The sequence below is a fragment of the Marmota monax genome, unplaced genomic scaffold (genome assembly GCF_021218885.2).
Source record: "Marmota monax isolate L192 unplaced genomic scaffold, Marmota_monax_Labrador192_F-V1.1 WCK01_AAM20220418_F8-fsc00155, whole genome shotgun sequence".
NCBI classification, from domain to species: Eukaryota; Metazoa; Chordata; class Mammalia; order Rodentia; family Sciuridae; genus Marmota; species Marmota monax.
Window position 1 is genome coordinate 1,703,321 of NW_026694554.1, and position 17,693 is coordinate 1,721,013.

The 17,693-nt window shown below is 33.9% G+C and overlaps 1 protein-coding gene across 8 annotated transcripts in view; it reads right to left on the bottom strand.

Annotated features, from left to right (window-relative positions):
- Klhl13 (kelch like family member 13) overlaps positions 1 to 17,693 on the bottom strand; it is a 182,983-nt gene that overhangs the window by 38,912 nt on the left and 126,378 nt on the right. For all 8 annotated transcript variants that reach the window (XM_046420970.2, XM_058571670.1, XM_046420966.2 and 5 more), the window contains one exon: positions 3,371 to 3,512. In XM_046420970.2, coding sequence (XP_046276926.1) covers positions 3,371 to 3,484 — 114 coding nt within the window. In that variant the 5' untranslated portion in view covers positions 3,485 to 3,512. The remainder of the gene's footprint in view (positions 1 to 3,370; positions 3,513 to 17,693) is intronic.

The window sequence follows — 17,693 nt, forward strand, 5'->3', positions numbered from 1 at the left end:
TGAAGGACTTATACAATGAAAACTACAAAACCCTAAAAAGAGAAGTAGAAGAAGATCTTAGAAGATGGAAAAATATACCCTGTTCATGGATAGGCAGAACTAACATCATCAAAATGGCGATATTACCAAAAGTTCTCTATAGGTTTAATGCAATGACAATCAAAATCCCAATGGCATTTCTTGTAGAAATAGATAAAGCAATCATGAAATTCATATGGAAAAATAAAAGACCCAGAATAGCAAAAGCAATTCTAAGCAGGAAGTGTGAATCAGGTGGTATAGCGATACCGGATTTAAAACTATATTACAGAGCAATATTAACAAAAACAGCATGGTACTGCTACCAAAACAGGTGGGTGGACCAATGGTACAGAATAGAGGACACAGAGACTAATCCACAAAGCTACAACTATCTTATATTTGATAAAGGAGCTAAAAGCATGCAATGGAGGAAGGATAGCATCTTCAACAAATGGTGTTGGGAAAACTGGAAATCCATATGCAACAAAATGAAACTGAATCCCCTCCTCTCGCCATGCACAAAAGTTAACTCAAAGTAGATCAAGGAGCTAGATATCAAATCAGAGACTCTACGTCTGATAGAAGAAAAAGTTGGCTCCGATCTACATATTGTGGGGTCGGGCTCCAAATTCCTTAATAGGACACCCATAGCACAAAAGTTAATAACAAGAATCAACAAATGGGTCTTACTTAAACTGAAAAGTTTTTTCTCAGCAAGAGAAACAATAAGAGAGGTAAAGAGGGAGCCTACATCATGGGAACAAATTTTTACTCCTCACACTTCAGATAGAGCCCTATATCCAGAGTATACAAAGAACTCAAAAAATTAAACAATAAGAAAACAAATAACCCAATCAACAAATGGGCCAAAGACCTGAACAGACACTTCTCAGAGGAGGACATAATCAATCAACAAGTACATGAAAAAATGCTCACCATCACTAGCAGTCAGAGAAATGCAAATCAAAACCACCCTAAGATACCATCTCACTCCAGTAAGATTGGCAGCCATTATGAAGTCAAACAACAACAAGTGCTGGAGAGGATGTGGGGAAAAGGGTACTCTTGTACATTGCTGGTGGGACTGCAAACTGGTGCGGCCAATTTGGAAAGCAGTATGGAGATTCCTGGGAAAGCTGGGAATGGAACCACCATTTGACCCAGCTATTCCCCTTCTCGGTCTATTCCCTGAAGACCTTAAAAGAGCATACTACAGGGATACTGCTACATCGATGTTCATAGCAGCACAATTCACAATCTCTAGACTGTGGAACCAACCCAGATGCCCTTCAATAGATGAATGGATAAAAAAAATGTGGCATTTATACACAATGGAGTATTATACAGCACTAAAAAATGACAAAATCATGGAATTTGCAGGGAAATGGATGGCACTAGAGCAGATTATGCTTAGTGAAGCTAACCAATCCCTAAAAAACAAATACCAAATGTCTTCTTTGATATAATGAGAGCAACTAAGAACAAAGCAGGGAGGAAGAGCAGGAAGAAAAGATTAACATTAAACAGATACATGAGGTGGGAGGGAAAGGGAGAGAAAAGGGAAATTGCATGGTAATGGAGGGAGATCCTCATTGTTATACAAAATTACATATAAGAGGTTGTGAGGGGAATGGGAAAATAAACAAGGAGAGAAATGAATTACAGTAGATGGGGTAGAGAGAGAAGATGGGAGGGGAGGGGAGGGGAGATAGTAGAGGATAGGAAAGGTAGCAGAATACAACAGTTACTAATAGGGCATTATGTAAAAATGTAGATGTGTAACCGATGTGATTCTGCAATCTGTATTTGGGGTAAAATTGGGAGTTCAAAACCCACCTGAATCAAATGTATGAAATATGATATGTCAAGAGCTTTGTAATGTTTTGAACAACCAATAAAAAAAATAAACATAGAGGTAAATGCTAATGAGAAAGCTATTTTATAAAAACCAGGTGAAATTACATATCTTAACTACAGCTCAAGGGGACACCTGTGTCATTAACAAAAACTAAATGTTGTCCATATCTCTAACAACTTGGCTAATGTTTCTAAAGCCTTAAATAGCTGCAGATTGCTGGAGTTTGTGTTCAAACCAGTGGCATGCTGGACCCCATCTTAAGCTTTAATGAGTTACTATCATCATGGTTTTCAGAGACTGGCTGAGATACTAATTGTTTTGATGCTAGTTGTTTACAAATGTGTCATGTTTTTCTGTTGTATTTATTGTTGTCCTAACATGATCCCTGCCCTATGTATGCCTTGTCCAGTCACCCTACCAACTTTCACCATGGACCTTTGGACTTCCCTGATGCTAAATACCCTTAACTGTCCATGCCCCACCTGATAAAGAACAAGGACTTCTGGTGACTCCCCCTCAACTTTGCCCTCTCCCAGCAAGAAGTTGTTTGGAGATGTCTCTGCCCATTTTTCCATAGAAATGCAATGTAGAAATTGACAGTTGGGGAGTTATAACACTGGTCCACTTTATGCTCTAAATATAGCCTACTGCTCTGCCACTGCAACTTATTTTGTAAAGGACATGTTTCTTCATCTTCTCTTCCTCCTCCTCCATCTCTCCTGCTCCCTAATCTTAGGGAAAACAGAATTACCTTTCTTCCCCATCCTAGACAGAGTTATCTATCCTTGAGCACTCACCCACCACAGGACAAAAGTAATTCAGACTTTGGGGATGGCACCAGAAAACCTCAGATATGAAGATCTTCCAAATTAACAAGTGAATTACAGCTTCCAACAGAGAACTTGTGGAATGTAGCCTTTGAATCACCTTTTTAAAAGACCCCTGCTCCCCTGATGGGCAGAATCACAGCCTCTGTGACAGGAGTTCCCTTTGTTTCTCCTTTGCTAGCAAAGCAATAAAGTTTCTGTTTCCCTTTTTTTACACACAGAAAAAAATTTCTCCCCTGGTTGTCAGGTGCAGTGGCACATGCCTATAATCCCAAGGACTTAGGACGCTGAAGCAGGAGGATCACAAGTTAGAGACTTAGCAAGGCCCTAAAAAGACCCTGTCTTAAAATTAAAATAAATAAATAAAAATGGGTAGAGATGAGCTCAGCAGTAGAGTAACATGGCTCCAATCCCCAGTACAAAAAAAAAAACAAACAACAAAAAAAAACACTTCCCTCCCTGATGGGTATTTGTGTTTTCTAAGTAATAAGCTTTTTAGTACAGTTTTATATTAACAGTAAAACTGAGCAGAAAACACAGAGATTTACCACACACCTTCCATCCCAGTCCCTTCACACCCACCACATTCCCTACTATTGACATTGCACACCAAATTCTGGTTTAAAAGATGTGTAAATACTACCAAAGGGGCAATTTAGATTACCTGTAACACCACAGAACTGTGGGTATTGCTGGTAAAGATGCGAGTGGTTCCTGCCTTGGAAGACTGTAAATGGGAAGAAAGGCCCATTTCGCTGCTTCCAAGGGATAATTTCATGTGTTGGTCTTCCTCTTCCACAAGAGATCTGAAAAGTTTTTAAAATCAGAAAAGAAAAATTAAAATGTGTACAATTCACAATAATGAAATTACTTAGAAAAAACATCACTATTGCCAATAATCTTACTATGGAATATGCCAAAGTCTGTTTCACTGTATTTAAGGCTCATATCACTCTGTATCATACAAGAAATATATATTTATAAAATGTTTTGTAAGGGCAGAAAATATTGATAAGAACTGAAAAGTCACTTAAAAGATCATTGGAAACTGTAGTCATATGTGCTTTTTATTGCCATAGTATTTGCTTTTGATATTTTGCTGCCCAGACAGTAATGCCATGAAGTTATATTATTTTCAGTTAAGTTTAATTTAAAACATCTAATTTTAGAAATTAGAAATTTTAGAAAATTAAAACTAATAGGTACCAACAGTCACTACATGTCAGATCCTTGCCAAAAATTTTAGAAATATGAGCTCATTTAATTTCTTAAAATAATCTGATGGAATAGGTATTGTTATTATCTCCTTTTTATACAGATAGTGATAACAAGCAAAAGTGGGTTAAAATAACCAATCTAAGATTACAATGTTATTAAAATGATCAAGTCAGGATTTGAATCTAGGTTTAGTCTGATTCTAACTCCAAAGCCCCAAAGATTAACTATATTAATATATGGCTTCCCTTTCTGGTATTAACAGTTCTAATCAACACCAACTGAACAAAATTTTACACATGAAATAATATCTTTTTCTAGCAGTATCTCTCAGTATGGGACTATTTGGCTTATGGTCTAGTAGCATATCCATCTTGTCAAAGAAATGAAAAATAAAATAACACAATATAAATTACATATGTAGTATAACAAAAATTTTCTCAGAGGCCATAAGAAAAGGTTAGAGAAACTGTAGTGAGCAGTTCACTTGGTTGCCTGAAGAATATGACTGTATATTTGATAATTAAACAGCTCCACATAGGTTACAGTAAAAAAAACTGTTTCTGGATCACCAGTCTTAAGAGTACAGAGGCCATAGCTCTGAACTAGCTTGTGCATTCATAATACAGACTACTAAAATTGACAGTAGGGGAAAAGGAGAATGGATTTAACTCTGCTTCACTTTTTCCTATTTATCTGTAATTTCCTAAATTTTTGAATTATTTGCTTTTCTGATTGGACTACAGTTTGGACTAAAAAGTACTTTTTCTAAAATACTATAAACTGAGTTAATCAATTTCAACAGGAAAAAAAAGCTTTAAGATAATAGCATATTTTATATAAAATCCTGTTTGAATTCTGATACCAACCAAATAGTTTTAAATCCTGCAATAGTTAGCAAAAATCCTGGTCTTAAGGGTGACATTTACTTTTCTAAATTATATTAGAACCATAGTATAACCAAAATGAATCAATAATATATAAACATGCTTTATTCAACATTCATAGATATTTAATAAAAAATAATTCAAATAAGATTTTAATAAGCATAAAAGAAAACAGATACAGCCTTCCACCAGAGTTTCAGAAATAGCTTTACAATTAAATTATATATATATATGACATATATTATACATATCATCACAGATACTTCTCAATGGCTTTTGTGGACAGACATTTAAAATTACAGAATCAATTGGAAAAGTCAAAAAATAGATTGATGGTGAGTAGTATCTCTAATCAGAAGATTTCTATTCATTGGGAATTATTTTAATAGGATATTCAAGCAGACTCTTTTATTAGGATCTGTATTTTCTACACAGAGCCTGGCATGAAAAGCTTAATATATGTCCTCTGAATGAATATAGAATCTCATTTCTGTGGATCATTCCAAAGACATTTCTTTATCATGCTGTGCTTAAATGACTATCAATTATCATTTTTATAAAACTGCAGATGTAAAAGGGATGGGGTAAAGCTGAAACAACATTGCCCTCATGACATATCCTAGAAATTGCTTATTTGAATAAACTATAGATAACAACTTGTTTACTTGTCATTTGTCTCATGCTCTTAAAATTGAAAAGCAGAATGTGAAAATGCAGCCCTTTCTTGGCAATATAATGTAGCTGGCTTTCTAATTAATTACTTCAAAAGCTGAAGAAGCCTTCAGTAAATTCATCTTCTTTATGACTTTTTGTCAGTATCTTTTGACTTTTTAACATTCAAAACACTCCCTATTATTTCTGCATCAGTAACAGTACATGACATGTCAACCTTCTTAGCAGATTCAATATTCCCTTCCATCTCCTTTTCATGAAGTTTATTGACTAGATGTGAAGAGCATTGTTCCTCAACATTGCAAAGAGGCAACACCTCTCTGTAACCCCAGGCCACAATTATATCAGACTATGCTTAAAGGAATGATTATCTGAGTAATTCCATGAAACAAAAAAAAAAAAAAACATTTAAAAAGAAAATCTTATTTTTCTTTCAATTCATATGATTAAAAACAACATACAGGCCAGTGGTTCTCAATGAAGGGAGGAGGAGTAAAAGGCATTTTGCTGGCCCCTCCACACATACATTCAGCTATGTTTTGAGGCATTTTTCATTATAGCAACTGGGAGAGGGGCATGCAATTACTGTCATCTCTTGGGATCCTACTAAACACTTTATAGCACACAGGACAGTTCTGTACATCAAAGATATTCTCAGGAAAAAATATCTACAGTGCTAAGGATGAGAAACCTTGATATAGAGAGACTGAGTACCTCATGAAATATTTCTCAATTTCATGTTTTAAACAATTCCCCAGTCCTCTGGCTGATTCCATGTAGTTATGTTAGCAATACAAAAACACAGTATGATTATTAATTACCACTAACTCTCCCATGGCTACCAAATAGAGTACCTATGCTGTCCTCATATCCATCAATTGAAAGATCAAGTGTTTACAGTAGATAAGCAGATAATGGCTTTTAAGTTTATAAGATAATTATGTAGCAAAGCTTTCATTTTATATAAGCTCATGTAAAAACAATGATTTATTGATTCTGCTTAAAACAATTGTTATTTGGATCAATATGAAGTTTAGAATGTAGTGAATCCTGTCCCAATACTCCCATTTCATCAACACTACAAAATTATTCAGGGGAAAGACTATGTTCATCAATTTTCTTTCTAAAAATTAAATTTCTCTTTCTTCCTACAACATTAAAGTCTGCATATGTCTGCCAAGACACTCCTATCCATTGGACACATGCTATTTTCAAAGCAATGACCAACCCCAGAGCACAAAATAATCTTTCACAAAAATGTGCATGCATCAGTCAACTGTGCTTACTCAGAGAAAATAATAACTTTTTTTGAAGAGCATTAGGTTACACATAGAGGCACCCCCAGAACTGCAATCACATACTATGGCATTTCTTTGCATTGTTGTTTGAAGACAAAGGGGGAAAACATTTTAAGCAACTGTCGTTTGTTAACAAAATGATGCCAACATTGTAATCTTGCCTCAGAATTTACATATTTTAACAATTACCCCAAGAGAAATATATGTAAATGATATGAGCACACAATTCGCAAACATGAAGTACAAATGGTTAACATAAAATGGTTCAACTTCATCAGTATTCCAGAATATGCAAATTAAAACAAAGATTCTATCTTTAAACCTATAAAATTATCAGAGCAGAGCAGAAGACATTCTTTCAAATTTCTAGTGCAGACATGTATTAAGCCACTACTGTCTACATGGAATGTTCATCCAAACGGATATTTGAAAAGAAAATTTTAAAATCACCTAATGGACAAATCTTTTTTTAAATTTTTATTTTTATAGCAAACATCATGACATTGAAAGATTTTATGCTGCATCCGTGTCCTGGCATGTGGGTCACAGTGAGAGTGCTCTGTCAATCTGTTTCAAATATATTTTCTACAAAGAATAGTTATGTAGAAGTTTAATTTGTTAGTGATTCTATAAAGAATGATACATTCTTATAATTTACTATAGCAAATTAACTTGTCAAATAAGGAAGGGAAGAGTACCTCTTAATTGCATTTGAGTCCAAAGTCCAAATAATTTCCCAATGCCCCAAGCAAAATCTTCCCAAATCCACTATATCCAGTACTAACACCAATATATGTTATATAGAAAGGCAGGTCAGGTCAAATTTCATTGGGAAGGAAAGGGAAACTAAATTTTAGTGCTTCTTGAAATTATTAGTTTCAAAAATACAGGGAAACATAACTTTTCTTAGTAGAGGCTGTGTATGCCAACTCATGCATTGTCACATTAGCTTCTAGCTCACACCAAATAAATGAATCAGAGAAAAGTAAAAATGCAAAAGTATACGAACAACATCTTTATCTTTTTTTCTATTTAGTTACCAATTGGTTTCTCAGTGCATCCTTTTGCTTGCCACCATTTCCTTACAGAGGTTAAGTCTAACAATGTCTTCTAATAACACGATTTCACTGTAACAAAAGAATAGGGTCTCCTGAGTTAGTATCTGAAGTTATTATACAAATATTTTAAGCTCCCAGGTTAATATAATTATCACACCTGAAAGTTACTACCAGTGCTTTGGTATACAAAAAGAGAAACAGCAACAAACAAAACAAATAAAGCCAGGAATGGTTTAACAATACTACAAAACAGGTGGGTTAATCAAGGAACTCACTCATGCTTTCCACCACCCATACCCCAAGAAAATAAAAAACATATTTCTCACACTCACAATTTAAAAAGAAAATCAAGAAAAAGGTTTTCTTCAAAGAAGTACTCCCCCTCCATTTGTTTTTCTGCTCTGAAACAGAGAACTGTCTGCTAGCAGCAGCATTTGCTAAATGAAACATTTCTTGAGATAAAGTTGCATGGCAGGTGGAGAAGAAATTTTGCCACCTGTTCACACAGTCATTTGAATTTGAGTGCTAAATCTGTCAAGGTATTTCCTTCCACCCTTGAGAAATGAATTAAAAACTTGAGATGATAGAAATCATTTCCATTGTTTTTCAAATAGATTCAAACTATGCATACATCATTGAATTCTAAAGATATTAATAACTTTTCTATTGTCCTTCATCACCCCTCCCAAACAAAATCTGAATGTTAGATCATAAGAGTTTGCACAAACACACACACACACACACACACACACATACACACTCAGCTTCTGTTATGAAAAATTATAGGAATATTTTAAATAAAAATCAGACACAGAATTTCCAATTCCTGAAATGGGTTAACGTGTAAGCTTGTCATGTTCATTGAAAAAAAATGGAAAAAAAACCCTTTAAATCTTTGAGCATTAAAATATCTGTCCTCCAACTAAAGCATTATCTGTGGTATCATTATATAAAGAAATTACAAATATCATATGAACCTCTCTTAAGAAGGCATAAATTAATTGCTGCTTAAGATACTATAGAGAATGTGTATCTCCTTAAAGAGGTGTTTGCCTAAAAGGATTCCAGAAAAACAAAGCTTTAGTTGGTTATTTGTATTTTTAATGACATAAATATAATTAGATTATTCTCTGTCTGAAATGATTTCATTAATGGAAACCTTTAGCATAAATAATATTTTATAAAATAGCTACTATCTTCCTAAAGCTTTCTTTTCTGCTGTAGCAATACCAGAGTCCACAAAAGATCAAGGTGATGAGATTATTCTATAAAATGATTTTCCAAAGTAGCTACTGCACACACTTCTTATATGTCTGTCAAATTTAAAATTGAATCACACTAATAAATAGCTCATGTCCATTTTAACATAGGAATAAGATCATTTACCCAGCACCTGCTATGTACCAGGCATTGTGCCAGGCACGTTCTAGTATGCTACTTAATCCTCATGACAACCCCATTCTAAAGACAAGGGACTGAAACTTAGAGAGTTTAAGGCCTCACTATGAGTCTGATTTTGAACCCACTTCTGAACCCAGAACCACATTGTTCTCAATGCACAAAACATAAAAATTAAGAACAGCAGAGAGTAGAAACTATAAAGCAATTCCTGTTTCAATGCTTAATTTATAAATACAAGAAGGATATCTGAGAGATTCATTCTGTTAGAGGCAAGTAATTTTTCTAGTTTAATTAATGCAGTCTAAAATCACCTGCTTTGTGTGTCAGGAAGGGGATAGAGAAGAGTATTGTTAATAGTAATTGGGTACAATTCACTAGGGTAACTGTGGTTGACAAGAATAAACTGAGTGTTTCGAAGTAGCTAGTAGAGAGAGGATTTTTGAATGTTCCTAACACAAAGAAATGATAAATGTCTGAGGTAGTAGATATGTCAATTATCCAAATGCAATCATTACACATTATACACACACACACACACACACACACTGAATCACATAAATATGTACAATTACTATATCTTATTTAAAAAGGAAAATATATTTTAGGCTGGGCACAGTAGAACATGCCTGAAATCCCAGCTACTTGGGAGGCTGAGGCAGGATTGCTTGAGTCTAGGAGTTCAAGATCAGCTAGGCATAATAGTAAGACCCTGCCTCAAACAATAAAAAGTAAGAATATATTTTGAAAATAAATATTATTAAAATTATCCACTTTTACTACTCCATCCATTTCCATGAAAACAATGCCAATGCTAAAAATTTCTACCGATGCATATGGAGTAAGGAGATACAATGTCCTAAAATATAACTCAGATCAAATTTAGGGAGAATTTCACATTACTGATATCAACATTTAAAAGAACAGATTCTAAATTCCAATGCCAACCATCATGATCACATAAATAGCACTATGACAGAGATGAGGGAATTGGGCTAGACAAATGGAATGACAAATGATACTCCATTAGATAACTATAACAGGATGAAAGTTAATTATCCAAACCAAAAAGCATTTGCACTGAATATCTCAATCCTGTCCTTGAAAAACTTTAAACTTAATGTTTGTTCCCTCTACTTACTGTATTTCAAGACTTCAGTTTTCCCTTCATCTTTTAAAATCCAGATTCTACTTAAACCATATAAAGTCTCACACATCTTGACCAAATAATTCTTCTATTTAGGAAGCCTAATTTATATATTATTTTTCACTACCACATTTCTTGTAATATTCTGGTGAAAACAAGATAGGTAGACAGGCAGATGGGTAAATTGGTAGGTGGATGAATGAGTAAGTGGATAGATGGATGGTAGGCAGGGAAATAGACAGCAATAAAACATTAAAATTTTTTGAAGAGATATATGTAAGAATTCAGTGTATTTCCTTAAGCAGAAATAAAAGAGTAAGAAAAAAGAATGAACACTGAATATTGTTTCCATAATTACTATGCCAAAAAAATCCCAGTCAAAGCTTTCCTTGTCCTTAAGAAGCCACATAAGATAAGGAAGTGTACAAGCGATGGTGCTTTGTTTTAAAAATACTGGCTGTTGGGGCTGGGATTATGGCTCAGCGGTAGAGTGTTGGCCTCACACATGCAAAGCCCTGGGTTCAATCCTCAGCACCACATATAAATAAATAAAATAAAGTTATATAAAAAATACTGGCTGTTGTATTAAAACCATATAATTGATTTAATACAGAATTTTTTCTATATTCATTGAAATTAGAAATGCTGCTATGTGGGAAAATGGTGATGTGATGTAGGTTGAGAGGAAGTATGCACTTGCATCACTGTCAACAGTCCCTCTCTCAATGCACAGAGGAAATAGTCATAATCCTCTGGCTGCACATAAGCCGTCTACCTGAATGCTCCACCCTACTGCTAACAGCATGCCTGCCCATTAAGAAGTCTGGCTATACCTGCAGCAATGAGCTTACCTTCTCCTTCTTTAATCCCAGAATGAAGAAACTGGAATATGCATTTCAATCCCTCCAACACCCAGTCTAACTTTTTCGGAAGCATCTTTGATTCCGGATGATTTGTTAACTTAGGTGTCATTTTACTCCCATTATCTGTAGCTTACCAACTCTGAAATGTCACTATTGTGCTATAGTGCATTTAAATTGAAAGTCATGTTATGAACAAATTAGGTTTCACCTGCCTAAAATTTCAGTTTATTAAATATTCAAACATCCGAGTTATCCAATTTTCAAGTTTATTATAAAGGCAGATTCTATATACCCAAAACCAATTAGTAATCACTGGGACAAATCCACTTGGGAAAGGAAAAGCATTAATCAAGTACTTTAAAAAACATGGTGAAAATCCTATCCTTTTCTGAATTTTCCAGTTATATTCAACTTCACAAAATCAATAATTCATGACCAGGTCTTAAGGGAATGTTTATTTCTCTTTTAAACATAAACACACACACACACACACACACACACACACGGAGTAAGTCTTACAACATAATAACCATTGCACTCCATGTTTTAATAAACATAATTGGCAGCTCTTAGAGTCCCACTGACTTTATGTATTCAAACCCACAATAAATATAAAAAATCAGCCTTGATTTTTGCAATAACTCAGAGGCATCTCTAATTATATCAATAAATACAGAAAAATTTCAGTATCAAACCAATCATATGTTTTAATACAACAGACAGTATTTTTAAAACAAGGATGAATAATATAAAAAACATGGAAGACAGGCTAGCAACCTCATAAGTTTGGGAATCACACTTAGAATAGTTCTCTCAAGTTCATCTCACTTATGGGGTTTATGGAAGCAAAGAATCTGTTATCATTTTTCATGTTAAAATTATTTCTCTTTTTTGCATATCTGTCTTACCATTAAAGGGTATTTTTTCATAAAACTTTTGTTATAAACTTGAAATTATCCCTCTGGATTATGCTATCCAGAAAGAAACATATATATTGCTGGCCTTAAGCTTTTTGTTAAGAAATAAAAAAATCCTTACTGTCACAAGTCCACTCACCTATCCACATACAATGATCAACAGTATAAATGCAGTCTTTAACTCTAGAAATGGTACTGGATTTTTTTCCTAAAATGCCTTCAGCACCCACCATTTTATTAGACTCCTAAGAAACTATTTTAATGGAGATTACTATAATGCTCAGTTCTAGATCACAAAGTAATTTCATAATCTAGTCAAAGACAATTGTGTTAATGTGAATAACAAAAACTGTTCTGTAAAAACACTTTTTAAGTCTTTGTCCATAGTGCATTAATTCTAAGGAAGGAGTCAGTTGGGCAAATTATTTTTGTGTCATGACTTCATTTGATTACCTATATTAAAGATTCTTAATAAAATTTATAGTGTTTTCCTGGAAGCCAGACTGGTATATGTATGGGGTGGAAGAAAGATGCAAATTTTAAATCACTGAGGAGTTTATTTATTTGAGAGTAAGATATTTTTTAAGGAATACCATGGGCTCTAGTTTATTAGTAGAAATAACATCATATGTACAGACCATCATATCATTTTGATGAGATATTATAGTATGCATCACACATTCAAATTTCTTGCTGATTTAAGTGGAAATTTCAAATAAAAGATAATTGGAACATTTCAGATTGTATGTGTATGTGTTTTGAAAAAGCAATCTATGAGTTGTGAAGAAATAATTATGTATAACCTAATTTTGTCTGAGAAAGAAGCATTTCTTTCCTTTCTTCAACATAGACCTTTAAACCATTGTTGCACACCTAAATTATAATTCCTGACTCTGAGTGGAGGTGAAAAGCAGACAAAGGAAGGCAAGAGTCACCCAGTAGGCAAGAATAACAGGGAGTTGAGGTGTTAAAAGTCTGCCCAGCTAGTTGGAAGATGCTACTCTAAAGTCTGCTGCACTCATCTCCATGAGCTATTTCTTGAAGTAATAATCATTTTTAAATCCTTCAAATCCAATATTTTCATAGGCTTAAGATATTCTACAGGGGAATGAATTTGACTACATCTTTCTTAATGGCCATTTCTGGAAGCTTGGTCAGCCAAAACAAATTTCGGGAGTCTCGAATGTATCTTGATGTCATACATTCAAGAGAGCCATACATAGAATATTTCGGTTTCTTTTTTTTTTTAATATTTTTAGTTGTAGAAGGACACAATACCTTTATTTTATTTATTTATTTTTATGTGGTACTGAGGATCTAACCCAGTGTCTCATGCATGTGAGCAAGCATTCGATCCCTGAACTGCAACCCCAGCCCATATTTTGGATTCTAAAAGGCAATTGCTATCATCAAAATACTTGTCATTTTTGACCACTGCTTCTTCCCTATCTCTCATATCTAATCAACTTTTTTTGGTACTAGGGATTGAACTCAGGGGCACTCAACTACTGAGCCACATCCCTAGCCCATTTTTTGAACTTTATTTAGAAACAGCATCTCACTGAGTTTCTTAGGGCCTCACTGAGTTGCTGAGGCTGGCTTTGAACTTGCAAACCTCTTACCTCAGCCTCCAGAGCCACTGGGATTACAAGAGTACACCACTGCACCCAGCTTCAACATTTAAATACTACATTTCTCTAGAATGTTTTTATCCTTCACCTTCTCTCTACTCCCACTGCCTCTACCAGAGTTCTAGTCTCTACTAATAGTTACTTTGATTTGGTTATGATTACAAATTTCATACACATTATGGCATAGCTTTACATATTATGGATATATTTATAGCACTATAAAATGACTGATTGTAAATCATTCCCTTGCTCAAAAGTATGCAATGACTCATTACTCTCTAACAACAACCAAATCTTACACTCTTGGATTCAAGGTTTCTTGGCCAAGCTTTTTGACTGATTCCACATTCCAACAAATTATTCAAAAGAAATATATACTTAAGAGTTAGGGAATAAGTAAAAATTCAAATTAATATTTCAAAATAATAAGTTTTTTTCTTTGAAATATATTGCTTTTACATATTCACAGCTACGACTTTTTGTCTATTACTAACCAAGTAATGTGGAAAAGCCATTTTATTTAAACATTTTTAATAGAAGGAAAGTTCATTTCATGTAAATCTAATATCTGCTAATCTTTTACAATTGCATTGAAGCACTTTAAGTATAAAAATTTCAAATATAAGTAAATTTGGATGTTTTTTTTAGTGCTAATTTTAAATATATTTCTCCTAAACTCTAGTCGGGTTTCTTTTCCTTCTAGTCAGCCATTCTTTTTATCAAACTCCACACACAAAACACGTTATCCTTTTAAGTGCAAACATACTAGCTTCAAGATATAAATTTGTCTCAAATAGTCTTCTCTGTTATGATAAAAGATACGTGAAAATAACTCAAATAGTCCCCAACTTTAAGAGTAGTTGCAATCTTCCAGCAGATTATAACATTATTTTCTTTATCAAATTACAATTTGGTGCACCATAACTAAGTATTTTTGTGACTGGCAAACTGCTTCCAGTGAAACTACTTCCAATCTGTGCTTACATCAGAGTATTTATCAGCAACAATGAACAGAATCTGGATTTTGTATCCATTCTTTAATAGGAGAAATACCCATAAATTACTCTTCAATAAGACTGTGATATATTACTACATATATCAAATAAATAAATCCAACACTGTTAAGTGAATAGATATAAACAGTGCTGCAGACTTAAAAACTAGCCTCTCTAAATTCACTCACACATTCAACATTCAATCAACAGCTGTCACATGCCAGGCATTGCATTAAGAAACAAGAAAATGAACAGCAGTCAGGATACTTGCTTGCTCAGAGATCATCAAATAAATAATTACTTTCCAAAGGATTAAATGATATAAATTATAATAAGATAACATTATCTACCAACAAATATCATGCTGTATAACAAAATTAATTGCAAACTTTGTTCCCCAGCCCATAAGGGTACCATTTCATATGTTGCATATAAACACCAAATTTTTAAAAAAATCACAGATTTCCCTTACTATTATATTAAAGGATTATTTTCTTCTGGATCAAGCTATCTGTAAGTCTGGATCAGCAATCAATGTTAACTAACAACACAAATTTTAATATTCTCCTCATTCACCTGCCAAAGACCAAGCATTCAAGGGCATTAGCAAGGCCAACAACCACATAATTGTTTGCCACTGTTACCTAATTCTATAATATTTTAAGACTATTTTAGTCTTATTGATTTTTTCCATTTTCAAATTAAAATAAATTTATTTTTAAACTGATATATATGAAGATTTCTAGAAGGGTCTCAACAATCTGTGTCATTTGACTTTCCAGAGACATGTGAGGGCCTTCCAGTTGTAAACTATTATTTTATGGTGGCCTTTGTTTCTTTTCAATTATTTATTGGTGCATTATAATTATGCATAATAGTGGGATTAATTATGCCACATTCAAACTTGCTCATAACATAATTTGATTGATCTCATTCCCAAGTACCCCTGATCTGTTTGCTCTCCCCTACTGATCTCCTTTCTATCATTATTATTTAAATTAATCCATTATATATATACACACATGTGTATATATTGTATATATATATATATATATATATAATGCATATATAATGCATTTATTTCATATATGTATGCAGGATTCACTGTGATACATTTACACAAACAAAACATAATTTAGTAGATTTTGTTCACCAGTATTTCCCTATACCCTCTCTTCACCCTTCCCTCTCAAGCACTTTCATCTATTGGTCTCCCTTCTATTTTTATAAGAACCCCATTTTTTAAAGTTCCTTTTATCCTCCCTCTAGCTTCTTCATAAGAGAAAATATTCAACACTTGACTTTCTGAGTCTGGCTTATTTTGCTTAGCATGATGTTCTCCAATTCCATCCATTTGCCAGCAAATGCCATAATTTCATTCTTCTTTATGGCTGAATAGAATTCCATTGTAGCAAATGCCAAAATTTCATTCTTCTTTATGGCTGAATAGAATTCCATTGTATATATATACCACATATTTTTATCCATTATTCCGTTGATGGGCACTTGTGCTGGTTCCATAACTTGGCTATTGTAATGTACATAGCAGCCTTTATGTTTTATCTGATTTTGAACTCCTTTGAATAAACTGAAAATGTTTTAAGATAGAAACATAGAGTCCTTCAATTTTGATTCTTCTATTTTTTTTCCAGTACAAGAGAGTGAACTGAGGGGCACTCTATCATTGAGCTACATCCCCATCACCACCACCCGTCTTTATTTTGACACAGGGACTCACTAAGTTGCTGAGGTAGGCCTTAAACTTGTGATCCTCCTGTGACAGCCTCCTGAGTGTATGTGCCACCAAACCCAGCTGAGTCTTTCAATTGTTCAATGCAATCAACACTGCCCAACTTATATTATGCACTCACTTTTGTACTTTTTGACAGTTCTGATGTCAATGGAGTCATTGTGAATGCTTCTACTTTTTACACCAAGTTTTATTAAGAAAAAGAATTCTATGATTTTAATAAAAATGAGGCACTACTAATTATTATCTTAAAAAAGACTTGGAAAATACAAATTATCACAAAATAACCTACATTTGAAGAAAGCAAAGAAATACTGAAGTCTTTTTTTTAATGACTAGCATCTTAGTTCTTACTTATATCTGCATTTTATGTGATTATGCATACTCGCCAAATCAATGTACTTGCTGGGCACAGTGGTGCATGCCTTTAATCCCAGCAGCTCTGGGGACTGAGACAGGATAATCACAAGTCCAAAGCCAGCCTCAGCCACTTAGTGAGTTCCAAATCAACTTAGCAAGACCCTGTCTCAAAGTAAAAAACAACAAGGGCTGGGGATGTGGCTCAAGGTTTAAGTGCCCCTGGGTTCAATCCCTGATACCCCTACCCCCCAAAAAAGTGAAAGTGTCAGAGGAGTACCATTAAAATAGAAGAGAGATCAGCAGAGTAGAGGCAGGGGATTGAGGAAGGGAGAGAGAGGAGAGACAGGAAAAGGGAAGAATGGTAAAATTAATCTGACCAAACTATCTTATGTACACATGTGAATATACCACAGTGAATCTCACCTTTATATATATCTCCACATATTTAAAAAAATTAAAAAAACAATTATAAATAAATAGAAAAAAGATCAGTAGGGTAGAGGAAAGGGAAAGGGGGGAGGAAGGAAGGAAGGGAAAGGGAAATCCTGGGGACTGCATTGGAGCAAATTATATTCCATGCTTATATCATTATGTCAAAATGAACCCTAATATCATGTATAACTTAAATGAACTAATAAAAAAGATTTCCAGGAAATCTTTGGGTTTGAGAACTGCCTTTGTAATAGTTAAACTACTATGATTTGCAAGAATAAAACTAGAGGCCAAGATTAACAAATATTTTTTAAAATATTTAAAATAATTTATTCATAAGAAAGTAAAATTTACAGAACTGCTT